This window comes from Zea mays, chromosome 7, assembly GCF_902167145.1.
Source record: "Zea mays cultivar B73 chromosome 7, Zm-B73-REFERENCE-NAM-5.0, whole genome shotgun sequence".
NCBI lineage: Eukaryota > Viridiplantae > Streptophyta > Magnoliopsida > Poales > Poaceae > Zea > Zea mays.
Genome location: NC_050102.1, coordinates 18647424 through 18659001, shown reverse-complemented (window position 1 = coordinate 18659001; position 11578 = coordinate 18647424). Strand labels below are relative to the sequence as shown.

Below are 11578 nucleotides of genomic sequence, written 5' to 3'. Positions count from 1 at the left end.
CCATAGCCACCTTCGTCCTGGCGAACGGGCCCCACATGACACGCCCGCCCCACCCAATCATGTGCCTGCTGCCTCCAGCAGTCCAGTCCAGCTTAACGCGAGCGGCGCGGGCGGCTGCTAAACGCGTTCGCTTCCTCCTCCCGCGCCCGCACCGCTGCAAACCGGAGCTCGCAAGCAACGCCACCCAGCCGGCCAGCCCCCACAGCTCCTATATATATTCTCCCTCCCCCTGTCCGACTCATCTCGAACTCGAAGCAAAGCAATCACCCGAGCAAAGAAGTATGGAGCGACGATCCAACGGCATTTCACATCCGACGCCGCCATCTGATCCGACACGCAGCGCAATGGCGGCGGGACTGAAGAGGCCGTCGTTCAGGACGCGGGCGTGGCGGCTACTGCGGCAGGCGGTGCTGTGGGCGCGGAAGGGCGGCGCGGCGCACAGCCTGCGCCTGCTCCGCACGCTCCGCCACCAGGACCACGACCACGGCACGGCCTCGCCGGCCTGGGCGGCACGCGCGGCGACCGGCTCCGCTGCGGCGAGCACGAGTACTCCATCCGCGCGCGTGCTGCGCTGGTGTTCCAGTTCCGCACCCCGTCCGCGCGCGTGATGCGCCTCATCCCCTGCATCGCGCCGGCCGTGCCTGACACACCGGGCCTCTACGGCGACGACCGCTACTTCTTCAGCACCGCCGCCGCGCGTGTGTGTGTGGGGGGACCGAAAACAACAATAGCTACAAACTCATCAGGGGAGCCCAGGAATTCGCTCGCCGGATCGACCAAGGCCACGACAGGGCGAGACCCCCACGTTCATCACAGGTAATACAGCCATGGCCGGCTGGCCACATCCCCGTGCTGCCACTCCTGCCCATCAAGCAGACGAAGCCAACGCCTCCTATCTTCAGCTCAACCGCGCACGCCGCAAAAACGAATCCGGAATCCCTGCCGCCGGAGCACAAATAGAGAAAGATGGTGGTGACCCCGTCCCCCTCAGTCCCCGCCTGCAGCGACCTCCCGGCTGCCGTATCCGCCTTCGCCGACGCGTTCGTGGACTTTGCCGTGTCCGGCATCTTCTTCCCGACCTTCCCGTCCTCCTCCTCGCTCCCTCCTCGCCCGAAGACTCCGACCACCTTCATCCCTTGTCCATCCCGGCTCATCGCCATCGGAGACCTCCACGGGGACCTGCCCAAGTCCCTCTCCGCGCTCTGCCTCGTCGGCCTCGTGCCCCCGTCTTGCACCCCCGACTCCCCCTCCGCCTCCTCCTCATGGACCGCGGGGCCCACCCTCGCCGTCCGGCTCGGCGACATCCTCGACCGCGGCGGCGACGAGCTCCGCCTCCTATACCTACTCCGCCTTTCCCTCTCTGCCGAGACACGCGGAGGCGCGTTCCTCCCCATCCTCGGCAACCACGAGGTCAAGAACGTCTCCGGCGACTTCCGCTTCGCCACGCCGCAGGGTTTCCACGACAGGGCGGTGAATCGCGGGGGGGAGGGGGGGGGGGGCTGGATCCATCGCGGCGGTTGTGGCGTGCGCGGGATTCGCGGCGGGGGCTGCTGAGGCGGGGGCAGTCTACATTCTCCTCTTAATAGTTATCTTTTATTAAATTTGTTTTGAATTTAGGGCTATGAGGTGAATTTCGGGTCCTAATATAAATTTCGGGCCAAAAATTAAATTTCGTGCTTTTTATAATTTTAGGTCGCCCAAAATAACCCTAACACATTTAACCAATTACGTGACAGGCCATGGACGCCCGGCACGACCCAAAATTTAAACGGTCTGGACCGACCCAAAATTTAAACGGGCCACCTCGAAATATAAACATGCCATTTTAGGCTTGGCCGGACCGCCGGCCCAATGTTGTAACCCACCCGTGGGGATTGCCAAGCCCACGAAGCCTTAACAAAAATAGTAGTTATACTCCGCCAGCCTTAATTAATCTCACTGGCCAGTGGCCACTGCTTAAATCCCTCTCAGTCTCTCCTTCCTCTCCCATTCCACTAGATTACCACCACCTCCACCTCGTCGTCTCCCACCACCGCCGAGCGCGAGCCCTAGCCCGATCTAGCCGGCGGCAGGCACCAGATCCCGCCGCCCGCGGCGTCCCGGGACGCGCCCCGCCGAATCCGCCGCTCCTCGCACTGCAACACGCCCGGACCACGGTAAGTTTGCCGCGCTGGTTGAGCTCGACCAGGCCCTCCTGCTACCTTCCTCGCATTGGGCTGGGGGGGTGCTCCGGAGACGGTTTTGCCCTGCATAGGCTTCACCTGCATAAGTTTGTTTCGGTTTTTGCGTGAATTATCGAGGTGGTTTTGGCTTGTGCGTTTGGTTTCGTTCGTTTGGGGGTTGGCCGTGCCTGGGTTTGGATTCGGAACGCGGTGCGTGTTGATGCTGGGGGGCCGAATCTACATGCTACATGCCCTATTAAACGGCTGTCACTAGTCCCGATCCCCGATCCCATCGGCTCCTAGCAGAGGCGCACCAGGTCCCACTGCCACCGCAACCAAGCGCACCTTGCCGGCCGCCGCTCGTCCTCATCTTCAAATCCCCTCTTGCACGGCTGCACCTCCTAGCCCGTAGTGTGGATCCATCCCCACACGGCCCTCGCCAAATCTACTCCTCCAGTCGGCAGGAAAGGAACCCCTCTCTACCTCGGAGGCTCGGACAGAGTGAACGCGCCACCCGCCCCGGCGAGCATTGTCCGCTGCCGCGCGCCACCTTCCGCTCACGGGTTAGCTTTCTTCCTCCCCTTTACGTCCGAAATCGTTTGCCCGTCGGCCTTGCAGAAAATCGTTTCTCCGCCCCTGGATACTGGAGACCCAAGCCGTTCTTGATTTCTTCGTCCCCGATCCGTCCAGCTCTCTGACGATTCCTTCGCCTGCCTGCCTGCCTGAGCGCCAATGCAGTTTAGCGCTTTTCCCAAATTTTCTTCGATGCTGACATGTTTGCTTTCACTCTGTTTTGTCCGCATCTTTAGAATCCTTTTGTTTTCTGCTGTGCATTGCTGCCAGCCGGCTACCAGCCTACCACTCGCCCAGTCGCCATCACTTTTCTCCCTTTTTTCTTTGTTTTTTTGTGGGCCTGTCCACGTACATATCGTTGGCGTGGATCGGAATCTTGAAGAGACGGGTGGAGTGGAGACTCTGGTCTCTGACATGCAGCAATTATTGCAGGTGCATTTGATCCGTCCCGGCCGCCTACACGATGTCCAAGTCGGGAGCGCTGGATCTTGCTTCTGGCCTCGGAGGGAAGATCAACAAGGTGGAAGTCAAGTCGGCCGTCGATGAGTACGTTCCTGGATCTGGGCAGCTTCCTCTGCGGGTGGCATGTCTCTGTTCTATTGGATACTGCAAAGCTCCCGACGATGTTTACGAATAATAAAAGAGGAGTTCACGTAGTTTTACTTCTTATAATTGCAATTGCTTCGTCGCTGTGAGATAAAAAAATTCCAATTGCTTTTGTGCCCTGCAGATTTGATTATTCTTTGTGCATTTGTACTTTGTAGGTCTAAAATAAAATAAAAGAACACCTTTTGCTTTCACTTTGTTGGTAGGATCATCTTTTAGAGGATTTTCTTCGGTTAGGATCTTGATCAGCTGATATTTGTATTACTTTTATTCTTACCTCAGATGCTCTTTTGTAGCAGCCAATTATTTGTTACTGTTTTTAGTCACCGAAATGCTTTTGTTACTAGGTAGCATAGCCTTTCAATACATCTATTAATTCAACTGCCCCCCGCCCCAATGTTTTTTTTTGTAGCAGCCAATTATTTGTGACTTTTTTAATCACCGAAATGTTTTTGTTACTAGATAGCAGAACCTTTCAATACATCTATTAATTCAGCTGCCCCCCCCACCCACCCCACACACACACAGAGCTGAGGGCTTTAAAATCCTGTACTTTGTGTCACAGGTCACTGGCTAGATGTCTGTATTAGCTCTTCATATGTGCAGGCCTGTCACTGTTATCTTAATAGTTGCGTACAGAAAAATGTCAGCATCTGATGTATTTACTCTGCTATGTCACTATCTGTAGCCAAGTTTCGTTGTTGCAATGTACTGGGTTCCATTTATATTGCCCATGATACTTCCTGTTTGTCAGAACTTTTTATACAGCTTCTGGTCCATTATTAGTTCACAATAGTCCACCATGTGCCAGGTTAAGTTGTTAGCCTATCCTTTCATATAGCACATGCCATTAAGGAGCTACCGAGATATTCATGTTTCTCCTTCGCATGAAACATACTGTTCAAATGGCTAAATGGAACTAGCCATCCTGGTTCAAGGATGCTTATGTTCATTCCCTTTACAGTAGACACTTGTCCATTTGTAGAGAGATTGGGAAAACAACTCACAACTGGGGTTTACAAGATCACTGCATGTTCTCATTACGAGGAGAAATCCTAGACATATAAATGCGATAGACAATCGCTAATACCATTATTCCTTAGTTATCTTTATTTATCTTTAATCTTTGAAGCATATATTTTAACAGGTATGAGAAATATCATGGATACTATGGAGGGAAGGAGGAAGCAAGGAAGTCCAACTATACTGATATGGTAATATAACCTTTTGAAGAGAGAAATTTGTGTTGTGTGTAAATTTGATGACCCTTATTTGAGTTGTACTATGATTCTGTAGTTAGCTGCAGCTGGTGCAACCTGAAGATTTCTCAGCTTGTAATTATATTTGATTAGATTTCTTTGAGGATATATTTGTTACAAAAATAGTTAAAAGCTGGGCAGAAGTTCATCTTTAGTTTAACAAATCAGTGGCACTGAAACATATTTTTTTTCGGTGTGCATAGCCTCTTGATGAATCTTACCATCATAGGAGCTGAGTCTATTTGCTTCTTGACATTTTTACATACTTGAGATAAGATATATATCAGAAGCTGACATTTCCCTGATTTTTCAGGTTAATAAATACTATGATCTTGCCACTAGCTTCTATGAGTATGGTTGGGGTGAATCCTTCCACTTTGCTCACAGGTGAGGACTCCCTTCCATAAAGAGTAATCTTGGTCTTCATTTGTCAGAACAAATGAAATGTTTAGTGCCTATTCCAAATAAACTAGAGAGTTAACATAATGTTATATACTTCTACTTATTTATGGCCTTTGGTAATTGACGTATGCTTATTGTGTTAGATGGAATGGAGAATCCTTACGTGAAAGCATCAAGCGACATGAGCATTTTCTTGCCCTGCAACTTGGTTTGAAACCAGGAATGAAGGTCAGTTTTCTTGTTAAAATTTAATTCACAGTGGTTCTTCTTGCTCTTAACTAACAAGAGGCGTGCCGTTTCATTTATCAACTGTAGGTTTTAGATGTGGGCTGTGGAATAGGTGGACCACTGAGAGAAATTGCAAGATTTAGGTTTGATTCTTTGGAGCCCAAGATCTTTAATGCTTGTGCATTGTGATGTCCTCGTCTGTAACTTTTTAACACACGTGGCCAATGTGTTAGGGTTGATTAATCATTATCACTTTCTCTGATTTGCAATGTAGGCCGTTTTAGCCTTTTAGGATTCTATCTTCTCAATTTTTTTGTTGAACTTGGACAATCAATATGTAACACATAGTTACCACATTCATCATGATAAAGACTTCAATTATATGTATTTTTCGCTATTCAAAATGTTATGGTTGCTAGATCGGTGAGGGATTGGAGCTGCTGGTGGAGGCGGCGTGATACCCGCCAATGAACAGTAGATGCATAGAGGGGATTGGAGGGGGATCGATGGACAGGAACGCCGACCGGGGGCCTCTGCCCACGGTCGAGCAAGAGGATGGTTTCTCCCTTCTAATTCTTGCATACTTTATTTCTCATCCATTGATTACATAAATAGGCCAGCTGGCCGCCCCTATATAGCTAGAGACCATGATCTCCTTAAAACTTTCCTAAAAACTCTCAACAAACTACTAACTGATAACCTTCTTAGATAATCTCAAACTACTAAACTGACAACCTTCCTAGATAATCTCAACTAATCTCCAAGATAATCTCAACTAATGTTCTTATCCTTTGACCTGTGCTCCTTGCTGCTGCTCCTTCTGCAACCCCTTTGGGCTTTGACAGGTCCTGGACTCCTGGCCGCAGCCCCCCTTGGGCCCTAACAGGTTCTGACACTACACCCCTCCTAGACAAGTAGCTTGTCCTCGAGCTGCAGCATGACGAGTGCCCAAAGACCGACTCTACTTGACCCAAAACCAAACATCTAGAAGACACGCCTTTTACATCTTGGCTTATTTTTTTCCGAATACGAATTTTTGTTTTTGACCCCATAAAATAAGGCAGACACTCTACGAGCATTGGACTTGCACGTATGCAGCCACTGGGATCCCATGGGCGCCATCTGGACGAAAGGGGAGCGCATGGATGGCTACCTAGAATAGGTCGCAACAATGACCAGCAGAGGCGTCCTCGTGGCGGCCGGTAGCGGAATGTGGTAGTGCTAAGCAGTGCGCCCTTGCCGATAACAAGGGGAGCGCCTTCCCTACCGCCGCTGCCGTAGAGTTGAAGTTCGTCGCCCGCGGGACACGCACCATGCTTGCACTTGGAGACAGCGGTCCGACGCCGCTGTTATTGGCCGTCCGACAGGGCGAGGTCGCACCCCCTTGTGTCGAGGTCAACTATCACCAAGGCTGCCTTGAGCATCTGCCGGCGCATCTCCCGCACTCTTCGTCGTGCAAGGAAGCCACGAGCAGCAACATGTAGGCTCACAACCGCCGACGTCTAGAGCCGGACAACGCCACATGCTGCTCATGTTGCATTGCTGCCTTGATTTGCAACAGCCCCTGCTCAACCATCCGGAGCGAGGCTTGCATCTTTGCAAGATCAGCCCTTATGTTGGCCCACAAGTCCCCCATCGATGGAGCTGGTGATTGCTGAGCTGTGGCTGCCCCTAGTGGCGTCGCCCATGGGGACGGAGACGCCGACGCCGTCAGCGAAGATGACGTGACGAAATTTGGCGTTGCCCCTGGAGATGGGCATGCCGGCGTCCAGGATGTGGTAACAAAATTGGCAGTTGGTGCTGCCCATGGAGATGGTGACGCTGGTTGCTAGGACGGCGTGATGAAGGTGGCATGCGGCGCAGCCCATGGAGATGGGGACACCGGTTGTTAGGACGGCGCTGCGAAATTGGTAGCAGAAGCCATGAGATCGGATCGAAACCCAAGCTAGCTGATACCAGTGTTATGGTTGCTAGATCGGTGAGGGATTGGAGCTGCTGGTGGAGGCAGAGCGGTGAACAATACCCGCCAATGAATAGTAGATGCATAGAGGGTATTGGAGAGGGGGATTGATGGACAGGAACGACAGTCGGGGGCCTCTGCCCACAACCGTCTCCCTTCTAATTCTTGCCTACTATATTTTTCATCCATTGATTACATAAATATGCCGGCTCGCTGTCCCTATCTAGCTAGAGAGGTAGAGATCCTTATCTCCTTAAAACTCTCCTAAAAACTCTAAACAAACTACTAACTGATAACCTTTCTACATAATCTCAACTAATCTCCTAGATAATCTCAACTAATTTTATTATCCTTTGACCCACGCTCTTTGCTGCTGCTCCTTGTCGCAGCCCCCTTGGTCCTTGACAGGTCCTGGCCGCAGCCCCCCTTGGGCCCTGGCAGGTCCTGACACAAAATGGTATATTTTACAAAATGTCATGTTAGACATCGTGTACATGTCCTAAACAACATACACTTGAAATCAGAGGTAGTAAAAGTTAGCACTTATGGTAGATTTGGTTTGGAGGCAGTGCTTTCTCTTGGTCTTTATTTACGCACTTCTTTCATTTCAGTAACGATCCATTTTCTGCTAAAACCCGCAGCCAACTGAATCATGCAATGTTTTTCGCGCAGCTCAACTTCAGTTACCGGATTGAATAACAACGAATACCAGATAACCAGGGGAAAGGTTATTTGAATCCACATTTGTTAATCGACACCTTTCACTGTTATAATACTTATCATGTTGCTCATATGCTAACATGATGTTTCAACATTCAGGAGCTCAACCGTTTAGCAGGAATTAGTGGAACATGTGATTTTGTCAAGGTACACTTAGCCTATCCACTAGCACATTTCTTCCTTGCTTTAGCTCTTGCTACTCTTTCAGTTACCTTTGGTGTTAACCTATTGTCCTTTGCAGTTGCTATTTCTGTTGAAAATAATAAAGTTATTAGCCTTTTCTAGAGCAAATTTTGTTACACTAACTGCTCTATGCATTTACAATGCTGTATAAAGAAGTTGCAAAGTTGATGTTTTTCGATGGAGCTTAGAATACTGTCCATGTTTTGCTATATCATAAATGCATACTTTGTGAAGATGCCATTCTTTTTAACATAAGTTCGATGCCTATAGATGGAGTTCTTTGAATTACTTGTTAAACTAAAGGGCAACACTTATGTGCCTGTAATGCAGGCGGACTTCATGAAGATGCCGTTCGATGACAACACTTTTGATGCTGTTTACGCCATTGAGGCAACATGTCATGCACCTGATCCAGTAAGATTCTTTACTAAGGTTTATCATCAACTTTGTTTCCTCTTGTAATGGAAAAAATTGAACTGCTACTTTTCTTGCAAAGGTTGGTTGCTACAAGGAGATATATCGTGTGTTGAAGCCTGGCCAGTGCTTTGCCGTGTACGAGTGGTGCATTACGGATCACTATGATCCTAACAATGCAACCCACAAAAGGATCAAGGATGAAATTGAGCTTGGCAATGGCCTGCCAGATATCAGAAGCACTCGGCAATGTCTCCAGGCAGTAAAAGACGCCGGGTTTGAGGTAAGACAGATAGCATGCTTTCCTCTCTTTTCTGATCATGTTCTTCTAGAGTCCACCTTGGGGAAGGGGGGGGGGGGGGGGGGGGAATATCCACTACTGTCATTTCATTCTTCTTGGTATGATGTGGTTTCGTAGCTTAGCTGGTGTGTGTAGATGTGTAAGTCTTTCTTCATTATGCAGGTTGTTTGGGATAAGGATCTTGCTGAAGATTCTCCCTTGCCTTGGTACTTGCCCTTGGATCCAAGCCGATTCTCCCTGAGTAGCTTCCGTTTGACCTCTGTGGGACGCATGATTACCCGCACAATGGTGAGCCCAATGAATAGTTTGTTTTCAGATACTTCATTTGTTAGTTGTGCTATCAAATCTTTTCTGCACAATCAAATAAGTTATCATTCTCTATCATTAGGATGACAGCTCATAGTTAGGGGATACTAGAAGCTTTATGATTTGGCACTGATGGTATGTTTTTGATATTGTTCAGGTCAAGGCCCTGGAGTACGTTGGTCTTGCTCCGCAGGGCAGTGAGAGGGTCTCTAATTTCCTGGAGAAGGCTGCAGAAGGGCTGGTAGAGGGCGGAAAGTAAGTCTTTTTTTTTCCAGCTAGGAAAGACGGTCATGTTTGGAACCTCTAGAGCTAATAGTCAGCTGCTAAAATCAGTTGTAGAGGTTCCAAACAACCACAGCTAATACCTTAGCTAAATGCTAACAATTAGTATATTAGTTAGCTCAACCTAGCTAACAATTTATTAGCTGACTAAACTATTAGCTTCCAAACAGGGCCTAACATTTCATTACCTCTGGTAGTATCCTCCTCTACGTTTCCGTCGAATCTTTCCTTGCGTTTGCTTACTGCTGTATAAACAACTACAGGAAGGAGATCTTCACGCCAATGTACTTCTTTCTTGTTCGGAAGCCTCTTCTGGAATGAGCTCTTGGATCACCTTTTCAGGTCAGCAAGGTGGTTTTGTAAGCTTCCCAGATCCATGTCTTCCTCGTTCCGTGACCAGTTTCTAAGTTGTTGTGTTGCCGGTTTTCAGAGAGAGAAGGCAAGTGGTCATTTCGAAGAAGCCGAGGAGAGGGAACCTGGAATCAAGAAAACCTTCAGCTCTCCTGTGTAGGAGGAAAGTTAACGAACAGTGTAGTAACTGTTCAGCTTTGTGTTTATTCAGTTGTTTTGCTGCTTGAGGTTATTCGTTTCTAGGTGGGGGTTGGAATCCTTTTCGCCATAAACCTCTCAGTGGCATAAATAAGATGGTTTGCATAAGAGTACTTCATGGATACCGTAAGGGCTACTACTGAAAGAGAAATGTTTAAGCAGCATGGTATGTGAGCAACTAGTGATAATTATTCCATCCTTTTTTTTAATATAAAGCAGGAGTTTTGTCATGCGTCATGTCTAGGGCCGGAAAATTAGCTCGAGGCTCGCGAGCCGTCTCAAGCTCGGAGCAGCTCGGCTCGGGACGGCTCGCGAGCCGAGCCGAGCCTCTTCTTCAAGCTTGTTTTTGCAGTGAGCCGAGCCGAGCCGGCTCGTTCCAGCTCGCGAGCCTCACAAAAATGATCAATTTATAGAATAATAATGAATATTAGATAATTTTATGGATAATAGCTCATTTTTTAGTCTTTGATGATAGATATATTACAAGTTATAATTTAATTTACTCATAATATAGAATGATAATTCTATAATTTAAATTTATATAATGTTAATTCATCAAATAATGCAACGGTAAGTACCAGAATATGACTCGCGAGCCAAAGTCGAGCCGAGCCGAACCTCTTTTGCCAGCTCGTGAAATGGACGAGCTGAGCCGAGCTCGTTCAGACACCGAGCCGCACCGAGCCGGGCTCGGCTCGTTTCCAGCCCTAGTCATGTCTCTGCCCACGTGTAGCGTCTCTGCGCCAGTGAAATATATAAAAATTGTTGCTAGCTTGGAGATTTGAATCATGGTCTGGTCTCTAACCATTGCAGCTCAGCTCATGTTGAATTGTGTTAAAGAAACTGTATATCATATATAGAAACTGTACGAGCAACTAATTAGTGTTTGTTTACACATCCGAACCCAAATTCCAATGAAATCCTATAGATAAAAATAAAAAAATTAATCGCCCTGAGCCGACCTGACCATGTCTAGGAGTCGGTCCAAGCATAGAATGACTTATATACTATGGCCATGTTTGGTTTCAATTAGTGCTAGGACTAAACTTTAGTCTTAGGACTAAACTTTAGTCCCTACATGTTTAGTTCTAGAGACTAAATAGATTCTAAAATCATTAAATACATTGTTTAAAGACTCAAATGCCCTTAGAATATACTCATAATATTAGTTATCTATACAAAAAGGTAAGGGCAACATGATAATTATGGACTTTTAGTCTTTTTTAGCACCTATATGAAAGACTAAAGACTAAATCATTTTAGTCCATATTTTAGTCCTAGTGTTTGACAAAAAAGAGACTAAATGAGACTAAAAACTAGAGACTAATGTTTAGTCCCTCTAACCAAACACCCCTATGTCGGTCCGAGAACGATTTGGACCAAGCTGTGCTGTGCCTGAGCTAAGCCAAAATGACTGAGCCTTGTGCTGTGCCTGAGCTAAGCCAAAATGACTGAGCCTTGTGCTGGCCCATTAAACACGACACAATTGGCCATATACCACTAGTAGTACTTATATACTCTTCAGTACGTGTATCGAAAGGAGTATAAGTTAGATCTAAATACAAAGTACTCTTGTACACCATGCTGCCAGTTTTTTTTTGTATTTTTACAATTTTTTTAAATCCATGTTTGG

At 47.8% G+C, this 11578-nt stretch overlaps 1 protein-coding gene and 1 pseudogene across 4 annotated transcripts; both read left to right on the top strand.

Annotated features, from left to right (window-relative positions):
* The first annotated feature begins 344 nt into the window (after positions 1 to 344).
* Positions 345 to 820, top strand: LOC109941033 (uncharacterized; annotated as a pseudogene).
* Positions 821 to 1842: 1022 nt separating this feature from the next.
* Positions 1843 to 10175, top strand: LOC541682 ((S)-adenosyl-L-methionine:delta 24-sterol methyltransferase). 4 transcript variants are annotated; one of them, XM_008653609.2, is made up of 14 exons: positions 1843 to 2156; positions 3168 to 3281; positions 4489 to 4555; positions 4914 to 4987; positions 5146 to 5230; positions 5318 to 5373; positions 7863 to 7917; positions 8010 to 8057; positions 8424 to 8507; positions 8590 to 8790; positions 8971 to 9096; positions 9272 to 9369; positions 9660 to 9747; positions 9827 to 10175. In XM_008653609.2, the coding sequence occupies exons 2-13, from the start codon at positions 3199 to 3201 to the stop codon at positions 9715 to 9717; spliced, it is 1035 nt and encodes a 344-aa protein (XP_008651831.1). In that variant the 5' UTR covers positions 1843 to 2156; positions 3168 to 3198; the 3' UTR covers positions 9718 to 9747; positions 9827 to 10175. The 4 variants fall into 4 exon arrangements, with proteins under 4 accessions (XP_008651831.1, NP_001106071.1, XP_008651830.1 ...); NM_001112601.2 differs by having other exon boundaries at positions 1948 to 2156; positions 9660 to 9738; positions 9827 to 10174; XM_008653608.3 differs by having other exon boundaries at positions 1989 to 2725; positions 9660 to 9738.
* The last annotated feature ends 1403 nt before the right edge of the window (positions 10176 to 11578 follow it).

Bases quoted from the DNA above. Each gene is read 5' to 3' on its own strand.
- LOC541682 (XM_008653609.2), top strand. From the start codon at position 3,199: ATGTCCAAGTCGGGAGCGCTGGATCTTGCTTCTGGCCTCGGAGGGAAG. The intron at 3,282-4,488 runs GTACGTTCCTGG...ATATTTTAACAG, and splicing joins GTCAAGTCGGCCGTCGATGA to GTATGAGAAATATCATGGAT. The intron at 9,097-9,271 runs GTGAGCCCAATG...GATATTGTTCAG, and splicing joins GCATGATTACCCGCACAATG to GTCAAGGCCCTGGAGTACGT.